This window comes from Sarcophilus harrisii, chromosome 1 (genome assembly GCF_902635505.1).
Source record: "Sarcophilus harrisii chromosome 1, mSarHar1.11, whole genome shotgun sequence".
Taxonomy (NCBI): domain Eukaryota; kingdom Metazoa; phylum Chordata; class Mammalia; order Dasyuromorphia; family Dasyuridae; genus Sarcophilus; species Sarcophilus harrisii.
In genome coordinates, this window is record NC_045426.1 from 712431633 (window position 1) to 712445388 (window position 13756).

General features: G+C 53.9%; 1 protein-coding gene across 3 annotated transcripts in view; it reads left to right on the forward strand.

Annotated features, from left to right (window-relative positions):
* PI4KA (phosphatidylinositol 4-kinase alpha) overlaps window positions 1-13756 on the forward strand; it is a 79214-nt gene that overhangs the window by 13739 nt on the left and 51719 nt on the right. For all 3 annotated transcript variants that reach the window (XM_031949036.1, XM_031949037.1, XM_031949038.1), the window contains exons 4-10: window positions 567-655; window positions 1416-1488; window positions 2405-2664; window positions 3493-3559; window positions 10158-10306; window positions 11112-11177; window positions 13177-13273. In XM_031949036.1, coding sequence (XP_031804896.1) covers window positions 567-655; window positions 1416-1488; window positions 2405-2664; window positions 3493-3559; window positions 10158-10306; window positions 11112-11177; window positions 13177-13273 — 801 coding nt within the window. The remainder of the gene's footprint in view (window positions 1-566; window positions 656-1415; window positions 1489-2404; window positions 2665-3492; window positions 3560-10157; window positions 10307-11111; window positions 11178-13176; window positions 13274-13756) is intronic.

Sequence of the window (13756 nt, forward strand, 5' to 3'; positions counted from 1 at the left end):
CCCCCCCCAAAAAAAAAACACAACCCAATCCATCAAGTTTTTAAAAAGTCTGCTTTGACATGCATTCAGATTCTATCAGTTCTTTCTCCGGAAGTGGATGGCACCCCCCCCCCCCCCCCCCCTGGTCCTTTGGAACTGTCCTGGATCAATGTACATAGCCAAGTTTTTCACAGTTGATTCTGTTGCTGTCTGTGTCCAATGTTCTCCTGTTTCCGCCCACTTCACTTTGCATCGGTTGGTGTAAGCCTTCCCAGGTCCTTCTGAAACCATCCCGTTCATCGAGTCTTCTGGATCATTTACCACGGCCTGCTGGGCCGTTCCCTGGTTGCTGGGCGTCCCCTCAGTTTCTAAGTCTTTGCCACCACAAAGAGCTGCTAGGAAGAGTTCTGTACAAATCGGTCCTTTCCCTTGTACTCCCCGGGGGACACAGACCTGGTTGTGGGGCCGCTCGCTCAGTTTGGGTCTAGCTCGGGATTGCTCCCAGAGTGGAGCGGTCGGGTGACGGCCCCGCCTGCAGCGCCCTCGTTTTCCCCGGGAGTCCTTCCTAATGTGCTCGTGTCTCCTAGGGATGCTTCCTGTCGCGGAGAACTTCAGTTTCTGCTTGGTGACTCTCTTGTCGGACGTGGCCTATCGGGATTCCTCCCTGCGCGACGAGGTGAGATTTCCCACACATCTCTACTGGGCCTATGGCCGGTTTGGTCCCACCAAGAGCGGGAAACTTTCGTGGGCTAAAGTGGGATGTTGGGGGATGGGTTGCGTGCTGCGCCCCGAACCCCAGAATGCCTCCCCTCCCAGTCGGCCTGAGTATCTTGGCCCCTCTGTGTGCCAGGCTTGCCAGAGCCAGCAGCCCCTGCTCTCCACGAACCCTTTGGGGCAAACCCATTTGTCTCCAGCCGTTTGGGGCAGGCCATAAGGGAAGCTTCTCAGTTTCGGTAATTTGGGGTAGAAATCTTTTTAAATGCCTCATTAACCAAACCCAATCGGACCTTTCTTTGGCCCCGCTTTGTCCCTGTGAGCATTTGTCCCTGTGCTGTCCTCGAGACTGTGAGGTGGCGGGGCTCACCCCCCATGATGTCCTTGTACCCACTTTTTATCATTTTGGGGGGCTGTCAGCTGTCCCCTTTTACTGTTGGGGCTGCCTCGAGCCTCCCTCTGTCCTTGCCCCCAGGTGGCCTCTTGAGCTTGTTGGGCAGATCAGGTGCCCAGCTGTTTGGGACAGAGTTAAATGGACCTTCCCAGGGCTCTGAGGGGAGACTGAGGAGGGCCCAAAGCAATGCCGGGGGTAGGACTGGGCAGAGATGGGGCTCTTCCTTGGGGCGCCAGGCCGGCACTGGGCACTGCACCCCTTCACCCATGAGGGCATTGTTAAAACCTTTAACCTTTGCATTGCCTTTATCTGTTTTCTCAACCACCAGATTTTCGAGACAGTTCTGCACGTTTTGAACCTCCTTTTGGGGATGTGCAAGGCTTCGGAGATTCAGGAAAAGGGTATGTTGGATGTTCTTTCATGGCGTGATTCTCAGGAGGGCAGTTCCTGCTTCCCGTCCCTCCCCCTACTCTATCTCTGAAGGGCAAAGTTGATGGTTATGGGTTTGTCTTTTGGATTTGATGGAGTCTTGTCAGGGTGTGCACGTGCACCCTTGTCTCGGGGCATCCAGACTGCTCCTGGGTGGCCCCTGGCTCTTCTCAGGAACATCACAGCCCAAGGGGGAGGAGCCCTGTGCTTAGCACCTTGGGCTTGGAGCTCATAGACGGCACTGGCTGGGGAACGCTTGTCCGTGACTGTGGGGGAGGGACTCATTGGGCCTCTCCCCAGGGGGCCAGAGCCGGGGGTGGCCAGCCGCACTGTGCCAGGCCCTTCCCCCTCCCCAGCTCAGAGGGCTCTGAGTCCCTCCAGCTTGGTGGGAAGGAGCTGTCCCGGCTTCCTGCAGTGCCCTTCTCAGTGCCCATCTGTAGGAGGGGCTGGCGTGAGAGAGCCCTGGGCCTGCCACCAACCTCTCCCTGAAAGTCTGAGATCATCTCTCCCCGAAGGCCTGGCATGGCCCATCCTCAGCTCAGCATGTGCCATTTGGTCACAGTCTGAGCATGTAGATAAAGTGTCCGAGGCCCTGACGGTGTGGCTGCCTCCTGCTGCTGGCGCTTGTCAGTGGGCCTGGGGCATGCAGCCTGCCCAGGGGAGGCCTTGCCCATTCTGGGAGGGCTGCCCTGGCTGAGCGGATTCTCTGCTCGTTGGGACTGGCCCTCGGGTGCCACAGTGTTCCTGCTGTTCCCTGTTTGGGAGACGTCTGTTCCTGAAGGGCTGGGTGCACTTTGCTCTCAGTGCTCCTGACCTGACCACAGGCCTGGCACGCGGGGAATGGCTCGCCCTCCTGGCTCTAAAGCCTCCTCCTCCTCTTTGTTCCAGAGTACCTGTGTCGCTACACTGTGCCCTGCTTGCTGGGCATCGCTCGGGCCTTCGGGCGCTTCAGCCTCACGGAGGAGCCCCTGCTCTCCAAGCTCTTCCCTCAGATCCCGCCGCAGTCACTCAAAGTCCCAGAGGAGCTGGAGGGCATTCGCAGGCGCTCCTTCAACGACTTCCGCTCCATCCTGCCCAGCAATTTGCTGACCGTCTACCAGGAAGGCACCTTGAAGAGAAAAACCAGCAGCGTCTCCAGCATTACTCAGGTGAGCTGGGTCCCCTGGCAGTCATGCCAAGCTAAGGTGGGGAGAGCTTGGCACCATCCCGGGCTGGCGTGGGTCAGCAGTCCACCTGGCCACGGTGGGTCTCCCCTGGTCACCAGCGAACAAACTCCTCAGCCAGGCGTGAATCTGGCCCTCGGAGAAAGCCACCGCCTGCTTCCCGGGCTGATCCCTCCCCTGTGTTTCTTGTCTCTGCCTCTCCTGCCCGCCCTGGCTGGGTGCTGCCCACACTGGCCCCTTGGCATAGGCCTGGGCACTGGGGCCTGGAATTGGGTGATGCTGTGATTTTGAGTCTGACCTAGACCCCATCTGGCTGTGAGATCCTGGGCAAGCGACCGCCTCAGTTTTTGCTGCTCTTCAGTGGTTTTACCAGGTTAATGGCAACAGCAGCCCTGCAGGATGATTGGGTATTGATCCATTTGTCTGCTGTCTTCCCACTACTGGGAAGGGAACAGAAGATGCAGGTCGTCTCTCCCGGTAGCAAAGACCTGGCAGACCTTTTTCAGAGAACAGGGCAGGGGACTATAGGTGCCCGTGTGGAAAATGGCACGGCTGAGTTTTGCCCTCTAGACAAAGGTTTTTCAAAACCAGGAGCAGTCTGAGGGGTGCTAAAGTCTCCTTTTCTTTTCCTAACTTGGCTGGGGCCTAGCAGAGGACTGTGTCCTCACAGGACTGGCCCCGAGAGCCTGACAGTCAGAGGGTGCCCACCTTAGCGGGGCCGGCCAGGTTTTCTGGCTGTAGTAGATCAGGACGGTGTGCTGGCTGAGCGGGGCCAGGGACTCCAATAATCAGGGACCCTGTTTCCTATTTCAGGTGAGCCCTGAGCGAGGAGTGCCGCCCCCCAACTCTCCCGGAGGAACCTTCTTTCACTCCATGGATGGTAGGAGCATTTCTTTGGCCTGAGGGTTAGTGGGTTGGAGCAGGGTTTTCACAGCGCCAGCGTCCGGGGAAGAGGCTGGTTCTGAGGCGGCCCCAAGCTGGAGTGCGGTGGGACAATGGAGGCTTTACGTCACCATGCAGAGCTCGGAGGAAGCGTGTTTGCCTTAACTTTTCCAGGGCTACCATTTTCCCCGTCCTGCCCCCAGTAGTTCAGCCCCCGTCCTGCCCAGCGTAATGGGGCAGCTGTCTTGTCTGCTCTGGCTGTAAAATGAATCTCTCTACTTGCCCATGACGCCTCTCCATAGAGTCACAGAGATGGAAATGTGGAGGAGACTGTCGAGACTATCCCATCCACACCCCAGCCCCCCGCAGGAGTCCAGCAAGACTCTGCTTAAATCCTTCCAGCGACAGGGAGCTCGCTACCTAAGCAAGGAGCTCGTGCCATTTCTGTGGCCTGAGATCTCGAGCCAGCCAGTTCTCCCAGCTCAGGCTTCCTGCAGGGCTTTGAAGGCAGCCCTCTGCTCCCACTGCCACGAGTCTCCGATTCCTTCAGCTCTTCTTGGAGTCTTGGGAGGCACCTGGCTAGTGGGCCGGAAAGCTTAGGTTTGAGCTGCAAAGGGCCTTTGAAATCAGTGCCTTTCCCCTAATTGTACGGGAAGGAAACTGAGGCGCCGCCTGGGGAGGGCCTTTTTTCTTTTAGCTTATGATAGTATTTTGTCCCCATTTACATCACAAGAAGATTTTTTGCATTCATTTTTACGGTATTTTGAGTTCCACATATTTCTTCCTCTTTTTATCTCTTCCTCCCTCCTCTCCCCTCCAAAAAAGGTAGGCAGTTTGATATAGTTTATACATGTGCTATCATCTCAAATATATTAATTTCAGTTGTGAAAGAAAAAAAATAGATAAAAAGGGGAAAAAATCACAAGAAAGAATAAGTAAAGATAAATGAAAAAAATATGCTTTGCTGTGCCTTCAGAGTCCAAACGTTCTTTATCCTGGGGATAGATAACATTTTTCATAGTAAGTCCTTCAGAGTGGTCTTGGATCATCATATTGCTGAGAGTAGTTACATCATTCACTGCTGATCATCTTATGATATTGCTGTTACTTAGTACACAGCTCATTTATTTTGTATCCGCTCATGGGAGTCTTTTCAGGTTTGTCTGAGATCATCCTGCTCATCATTTCTTATGGCACAATAGTATTCCATCCTATTTACACACTGCAGTTTATTCAACCACCCCTGACTAATGGGCATCCCAGTTTTTGGTATATATAAGTCCTTTTCTTTGTTTGTTTTTAAATCTTTTTAGGGATATGTACCTAGAGTGGTATTGCTAGCTCAAAGGATAGGCCTAGTTTTATAATCCTTAATTCCAGATTGCACTACAGAGTGGTCAGATCAGTTCACAACAACATCAACAGCACTAATGTCTCATTTCCCCCACATCCCCGCCAACATTTGTCACTTGTTTCTTTTCTGTCTTCGCTGCCAATCTAATAGGTATGTGGTAGTACCTTGGAATTGTTTCACTTCCATTTCTCCAGTCAGTTGTGAGTCAGAACATTTTTATCGTATGGTTATAGATAACTATGATTATTTCATATGAAATAAATGGAAGCCATTCTTATCTTTTGATCATTTCTCAGTTGAAGAATGGTTCTTATTTTTCCAAATTTAATTGTTTTCCATATATTTGAGACACAAGGCCTTTTTCAGAAATATTTGCTTCAAATTTTTTTCACAATTGCTCTTGCTATCCCCCCCATTCTTTCTCTCTCTCTCTCTCTCTCTCTCTCTCTCTCTCTCTCTCCTGTCCTGTCTCTTTCTCTCTCTCTCTCTCTCATCTCTTTCTCTCTCAATCTGTCTCACCTCAAAAGCATTTTACTTTTGAACCATTCCCCCAAACAGTCGTCCTTTTTATCACCTCCCTCATGCCCTTCCCCTCCTACTATTTCATAGTGTAAGATTAGAGTTCTACGCCCAATTGAGTGTGTAAATTAATCCTTCTTTGAGCCAATTTGGATGAGAATAAGATTCACTCAGTCCCCTTCACCTCACCCTCTTCCCCTCCATTGTAAAAGCTTTCTCTTGCTTCTATTCCAGCTCTTCCTTTCCCTCTTTCTCAGTACATTCCTCTCTCATCCTTTAAATTGATTTTTTTGAGATCATCCCTTCACATTCAGCTAATACCCTTTGTCTGTATATACTCCTAACTACCCTAATTATAAGAAAGTTCTTATTAGTTGTAAGCATCATCTTCCTATGTATGAATGTAAGCAGTTTAACCTTAGTAAGTTGATTATGATTTATCTTTTCTGTTTAGCTTTTTATGCTTCTCTTGAGTTTTGTGTTTGAAAGCCAGTTTTTCTATTCAGTTCTGGTCTTTTCATCAAGAACTCTTGAAAATCCTTTATTTCATTCACTTCCCCTGAAAGAATTATACTGTTTTCCTGGGAGATGATTGTTGGCTGTAATCCTAGTTGCTTTTCCCTCCAGAATATCCTATTCCAAGCTCTCTGATCTTTTAATGTAGAAGCTGATAAATCTTGAGTTATCCTTACTGTGGCTTCTCAATGTAAGAATTGTTTCTTGCTGACTATTTTCTCCTTGAACTGGGAACTCTGGAATTTGGCTATCTTATTTTTGAGAGTTTTGATTTTGCGATCTCTTCCAGGAGATGATAGATGGATACTTTCAGATTCTATTTGACCCTCTGGTACAAGAATATCAGGGCAGTTTTCCTTGACAATTTCTTGAAAGATGATGTCTGGGCTCTTTTTTGTCTAGGTCAGTTTTTCCAGCGAGATATTTCATATTGTCTTCGATTTTTAATTTTTTGGTTTTTTGTTATTGTTTCCTGATTTCTTATCAAATCACTAGCCTCCATTTGCTCAGTTCCGATTTTTAAGGAATTATTTTCTTCAGTGAGCTTTTTATTCAATTTGTCCAATTCTGCTTTTAAAGGAGTTGTTTTCTTCAGTGGATATTTTTTTCCCATTTGGTCTGTTCCACTTTTCAAGGCTTTATTCTCATCATTGGCTTTTTGTACTTCTATTACCATTTGACCTAGTCTGTTTTTTAAGGTGTTATTTTCTAAAGTATTTTTGTGTGTGTGTGTCTCCTTAATCAAGTTGTTGATTTCTTGTATCATTCTCATTTCTCTTCCCCCTTTTTCTTCTGCCTCTCTCACATGATTTTCCTAATTCTTTTAGAACTCTTCCGTGGTGTGAGACTATACTTTTCTCAGAGGCTTTGGATGTAAAAACCTTGACTTTGTTATCTTCTGAGTGTGTTTTAAAGTTCCTTGTCACCATAGTAACTTCCCGTGGTCAGATTCTTTTTCTGTTGTTTGCTCATTTTCCCAGCCTCTTTGAATTTGGACTTTTTGCTAAAGAGGGGCTCTGCTTCCAGGGTGGAGGTTATACTATCCAAAGCTTCAGGGTTTTATGCAGCTGTTTTCAGAGACACATCTAGAGCCTTTAAGTTTTCAGTTCTTCCAAGGGGGTATGATCTAAGGAGAGGGCTGCGGCTCTCCTGGCCCGGGATCTGGTCTGCGAGTGACCACAGGCACTCTTTTCTGCCCGGGAGTGGTGACGAGGGTCCCTGCTCCACTGAGCAGGAAGCTGCTGCTGATTCAGTGGTTCTCAAGGCCTGCCCCTGGTTTTCTGGAGCTGGGGCTGTGCTGGGGCGGTCTGTGCTGGGCTGCGGTCGACTCTCACCCTGGTGCGACTTTCCTCCACTTCCAAACCATCCAGGGCTGGACGATTGTCATTCTTTAAAGGCATTGGAGGGTTTGGGGGGGGGAGCACAGAGAGAGCCTCCCCTCACTCTGCCTTTCTGGTTCCATGCCAGGAGGTCTCTTAGAGCACCTGGTCATCAAGGCAGCCTGAAGCCCAGTGTTCTGATTCCAGATCCATTGGCCCCTGGGTTCCTGTAGAATAAAAAAGCTGCCGGGGGCAGGACTCTTTGCTTCTTTTTTTTCCCCCTTTCCTTGCCTCCCATCATAAACTCCTGCAGAGAGTAAGCTCTTCGAAAGACTTGTTGAATAGAATCATTGCAGAGTAACCTTCTTTTCCATAGTTTTTCACAAAAAAGAGACTGAGACTCAAATCACTGATAAATGTTCCTGGTTAGTGTGAGACCCGAAATGTTGGCGTGGTCTCCAGGGCCCTAAGCACTAACTGAGGTACAGGTTGATTGAGAACTTGCCCTTTCTCCTCCCATTTCCCTTCCCCTCCCTTCAGGTCCTTGGAGGGCAGTGATGGCCTTCTGTTCTCAGGCTCCCTCCCTCCTGAACAGCTCCATCCTGGGATTCCCTTCGATGCAGGAGTCCTTCCAAGGGGCAGGTTGCGGTCTGTCTCTGCTGGCCTAGTTCATCCCTGTGTCTTTCCCCAGAATCCGTCCTTGGGCTGCCAGAGTCGGGCCTCTCCTGGGGGCCTTGGCTATAGGCCTGGCCCTTTCCTTTCCCTGCCCTTTGAACCAGGGAGCCCCAAGCAGTCCATCCAGCTGGCCTCCTGCCCGGTCCTCAGGGGCCCTTCCCATCCCAGCTTCTCCCTGACTCTCCGGCCACTGCAGAGGCCAGACTCCCACAGGCGGTGGCGGCGGCTACTGACCGTCCCCTTCTGCGCCCTGGTTGTTGCCCCGCTGTTCTCCCGGGCTCCCCTCCCACACGTCTCGTCCTTCCTGCTCACGGCTGTCACTGTCTAGCTCGGCTGCCCTCGAGCAGCCTCCATGGTGTCGAGGGCAAGGCTTCTGGACCCCTGGGAGACGGGATGATCTGTTCATTAGGGACTCACTAAGTGACAGGCCCTGAGCCAAGAACTGGGGACAGAAGAAGGCAAAAGTCCCTGCCTCAAGGAGCTCCCAGTCTGATGGAGGAGAAAAGCAGCAGATATATTTAATCAAGCTGGAGACCCCAGGGGAAGGGGCTGGGAAGGGGGGGGGGTTCTTATTGCTGCTTCATGGAAGCAAGAGACGAGGATGGCCTGGCCCCGGGGGCCAGAGGCAGAGGGAGGTCCTGAACCTGCTGGGCTGAGTGGGTCGTCCAGTCCAGGAGCACGGAGAAGAGAGGAGGGCCGAGAGAGTCCTGAGGGACCCTGAAGATTAGAGGGCATCATCTGGGGAAGGACCCAGCAGAGGAGACCGAGAAGGGCTGGTCTCAGAGGGAGGCCGGAGTCTGGAGATGGAAAAGGAGAACGAAAATAGCGGGAGGGGGAGCGCGGCGTCCGAGGCTGCAGAGATCCAGAAGACGCAGCATGGAGAAAGGGCCGCCAGGTCTGGCGACTGAGCGGCCCTCCCTGCTTGGGAGGGGGCGGCTTTGTGGGACAATGAGGTCCGAATTCTGCTTGTTCTGAGTTGAGAGAATGAGAGGAGAGCAGTGTAGACGGCTCTTCCGGGAGTTTGGCGTCACAGGGCAGGGGAGAGCCGGAACGACGGCCAGCAGGGACAGAGGGAAAGGAGCAGGAAAGGGGGAGCAGGGAGGGAGAGCGGAAAGCGAAAGTGGGGACTGGAGAGCAGACGGCAAGGACGGGGGCCAGCCTCGGTGAGGAGTGTGGCCACGCAGTCTGAGACGGCGCGAGCCAGGAGGTGGCGGATGAACCCTGAGTGAGGGCAGAGCCGAGGGGAGCTTTGGAAGAGCTGCTGGGGAGGGGGAGGGGGAGTTGGTGAGGGCGGCAGGGAGGGCCCAGCCCACTTGGGAAGGGTTCGGGCACTGAAGGTCCTCTCCTGAGCTCTGGCTCTCCCTGCCCCAGCCGGCTCCTTCGGCTCCTTCACCGCCCTCTGGGGCCTTTTCCCAGGAATCCACATTCAATTAGCAGAGTCTGTTCCCTTTCCTTTGGCAGCCAAGACGTTTGCCCGCTCCGTGCTGTGGCCGGGCCCCATTTTCTGAACCCAGACACAGGAGGGTTTGGCCACTTCCTCCTCAGCTCATTTTAGGACATGGAGGCAGACAGGGTGAGGTATGACCAGGATCACACAGCTAGCAAGTGTTTGAGGCAGGATTTGAACCCAGGACTTGCTGCCTCCAGGCCTGGCACCCTCCTCTGTGCCCCTGGCTGCCCACATGTTGTGGTACCTCTGCCCCTTCTTTTGTACCTAAGGGTCTCATTCATCTGGACCAATGGATGTCAGTTCATCAAGGGCTGCCAACTGACGTTTTGCGTCCCCTCCTCTGGGGTCTTAACTTCCTGCTGATTGTCAGCCATGTGCTGTCGGGTGCTCAGGGTGACAATCGAGGGATGAGAGCCCGGGACCTCCTTCCTTCTCCCTGTGGACGGATCTCGGGCCCTCAGCTTTGCATCTGCTTGGGGAAGGTGCTCTCGGAGGGGTCATTCTCTTTCCTGCTGCCTTCAGTGTGGTCTAGGCCCTGGCTCACCCCCCGGGTTGTCCTGGTCTCCTCCTCTCATTGCTCGTAGCCCGGCACTGGCCAAGTCGCTTCTGCCTCCAGAGCATTTCTTGGAGCCGCCCCCTCCCTGACCCTGCACCCCCCGTGCGGACCCTCTTCGCCTCCTCCCGACCAGTCTGGCCTCTCCTTGGCATCCAGGCTGCCTGTCCTTGGGAGGGCGCTGCTGATGGGGCGCCTTGTTGTCCGCAGGGCCTCTGTTTCCCGACGGGCAGGCCCTGGATCCAGAGTGCTGCTTGTTCACCGTCAGCTCCAGCTTCTCCATGTCTCCGCTGCTCCCGGGCACCATCAATGCCGACTACCAGGTGCCCCTGGAAATGCTCTATGACCTCCTCAGCCTGGTAAGTGGTGCTAGGCTCCGGGGCCGGCTGGGGCCCGGCCAGCTCAGTCAGCAGCGTCCCACGCTGGGCTTCTGCTCTCGCTCCCTCCTGGCGTTGCCACGTCTGTCCGCCACGGGACGTTGGGACTGCCTCAAGCCTTCCCTCTGCCGGTCACTTCCCTGGGCCCAAACTGCCTCTTCTGGTAGTCCATCCACATTTATTAAGCGCCTCTTGTGTGCTAGGCGCCAGCCTGAGGGGTACAGAGAGGCAGAAACGGCCTTGGCCTCTAAGGAGGAGCCCAATGTGGGGGCAAGTAGGCAGAAGGAGGCTGGCACCCCCCTGGTGTGCTTCTGCCTTAGCCCAGTGCTGGCAACACCGCAGGTGCCTGCGACCTTAGTCAGAACCGTTTGTGATGCAGGATTTGGTAGAGAGGCAGGCCCTTGAGTCTTTGTAACATTCCCTCTCAGGAGAAAGTTAATTTGTTTTAGAATTTAGGTTTCTTGTAACTAACTTCGTTTTTCTCCTACAAGTCAGTGTGTCATTTGTTGGACCTTCTGAAGTGCCCATAGTGAATAAAAAGGGGCACACTGGCAGGAGGCCCCCGGAGCCTCCAGGGAGGGTTTTGGGGGGGCAGCTGTGCACGGCTTCCCAGCCTTTCGGGTACTCCCACCTTGTGGGGGGCATCCTGACCACAGGCTTCCCAGGAGGCCTCCTCGGGCCTCTGTCACCTCTACTGTTGGTGGGACTGGCTGATGAGACTCCGGGGGCGGCTTCTTGGGACCAGCGTCATTCTGTGCCCTTGACTTTGACTTTTTTTCTTTGGTAGGTGAAGAAGGTTGTGGAGGAACCTGTTCTCAAAGCCTTGGACTCTGTGGTGACCTCGGTCACAGAGGTGGGTGACGTACATGCTTATTTGGGGGTGAAGGGACCCTAGAACAGGGGCCCTAGAATGTCAACTCTCTCCGGAGCCCGGGTCCCGCCTGCCCATTGTGCCGCTTGGGGAGCTGGGGCTCGACTTGGTCTCCGGGCAACTTGTCCAAGGTGCCCTCATGCTCGGGGCAGAGTCTGGACTAGTTTCCGGCCTGATTTTTCAATGGCTTCCCAGCTTCAGCATTGACGCCTGGCAGGAGGGGTGCTGTTCCGAGCAATTGGCCAGTCGCCTTTCCGGCTGCAAGCATCTCTTAAAAAAATTTTCAGTAGTGTTTAAATATTTCCAATTACATAGAAAGATAATTTTCAGCGATTTTTTTTTTTTTTTTTTAAGATTTTGAGTTCCTTCATGTCCCCCCTCCCAAAGCCAGCAAGCGATCTGCTGCAGGTTCTACATGTGTCATTATTTTAAACATATTTCCCCACCATTCTTGTTGTGCAAGAAAAATCAGAACAGAAGGGAAAATCACGAGAAACAAAAAGCAAATAGACAAGTCTCCGTAGTCGTTCTTTGGGTGCGGACGGCTCTCTCCATCCCAATCTCTTGGAACTGCCTTAAACCATCTCACTGTTGGAGAGAGCCACCATCATTCCCGCTGATCATTGTGTCATCTTGTTGCTGTGTACAATGATCTCCTGGCCCTGCTCATTTCCCTCAGCAGCAGTTCCTGTCAGTCTCTCCAGGCCTCTCTGAAATCCTCCTGCCGGTCGTTTCTTACAGAACAATTATATTCCATAACATTCATAGACCACAATTTATTCAGCCAGTCTCCAATTGAGGGGCATCCACTCAGTTTCTGGCCACTACAAACAGGGCTGCCACAAACATTCGTGCACATACAGGTGCCTTTCCCTTTTTTAGTATCTCTGTGGGGTATAAACCCAGTAGTAACACTGCTGGGTCAAAGGGGATGCACAGTTTGATAACTTTTTGAGCGTACTTCCAAATTGCTCTCCAGAATGGCTGGATGTGTTCACAATTCCACGCACAAGGCATCAGTGTCCCAGGTTTCCCGCATCCCTCCAACATTCGTCCTTGTGGTTCCCTGTCATCCTCGCCGCGCCGACAGGCAGGAGGTGGCCCCTCAGAGTTGCCCCCACCTTCCTCCCTGCTGGATGAGAGGAGGCCCCTGGGAGAGCAGGACACAGGTTTCTTTTAATGAGCTTGAAGGGTGTGGCTGTTCCCTATTTAAGTGGAGGGCCGCACTGGGCAGACAGGTCGTCAGAACTGGTCTCGGGGCTGCTTGTCTTGGGAATGGTCCCAGTCAATAAAACAAGCCAGGGGTCCGGGCACCAGGCTCTGCTCAGTGGGAGGGTGCAAGAGACGGCCCGCACGGGGCCCAGCACGAGACCTGAGGATGGCATTCGAAGCTGGGGTGCCCGGACAGAGCCTCCCCGGGGAGTGACCAGGCTCCCGGGCCCTGCCCTGCCATAGGCAGAGGTGGAGAGAGCCAAGCTCAGCTACCCTGGCTGGCACATCTGCCGGATACGGCCCCCCTCCCCTCCCCCAGGCGAGCATGTGAGGGGCCAGGGCAGTCCGGCCCTCCCTTGTCTCTCACCAAGCTGCCTGAGGGCAGGCCTGGTTCCCTGGGCAGTACCCGCTCGGTACCAGGAGTGCAGCTCAGGCAGAGCTTGTGCAGCAGTGGGCAGCACTTGCCCGGCCTCAGGTTTCAGGCGACACCACATCCCCCACTTTTAGGCATGGACTGAGTCCTGACCCAGCCAGAAGCTGGAGGGGGTGGGAAGGGTCAGGAGTCTGGTGCCCTTTTGGGCCAGAGGGCAGGGTCTGAGGAAGGTCCGACCCAGGCTGCTGAATCACCCACCGGGAGCAGGTGCCGTCTGCCTGCTGGCGCCTGAGGCTGGGGGGGCCGAAGTGGGAGAACCAGCCGCAGTTTGCCCGGCCCGGGGCAGGCACAGCCCACCTCCTCACCTTTCTCATGCTGACCGCGGCTTTCTTTCAGGCCAACCCCAACATTGATCTGTACTACTCCACCTTCAGCGACCCCCTCTATGTCGCCATGTTCAAGATGCTGAGAGACACCCTGAACTACATGAAAGGTGAGTGATGGCCGGACACGCGTCCGCTCCCTGGCTTATGGGCAGGCGCAGGGGCCAGGCCGGGGCCGAAGGCCGCCTCTCAGGGCCAGCGTCCATGGGCACTGGGCATGGGGCGAGGGGGTCATCTGCCTTCCAGGCAAGGATGCCTGAGGCACCATGGCCGGCTGCCCAGCCCAGTGTCCCCCTAGAGCCCACCTTCCCCAGGTTCTCTTTGTGGCCCTGACACCTCCTACTTCTGCCATCTGAACCCCCCAGGGCCTGTGCTGGGGGCTCATCTGCCCTTGGGGAGCCCAGGCTGGGGCACTTCCTATTCTGGGCCCCCTTTCTCTGGACCCCCCCCCTTGACCACTGGCCTCTTGCCCTCCCTCAGTAGCCATGGGCGTCTTTCAGAGAAGCAGTGGGCCCCCTGCCCCCCCACAGGAAGCTAAAGCTTGGGCCCAGACCTCAGCAAGCAGCCCAGGGCCTCTCTGATGGGGGGGGCGG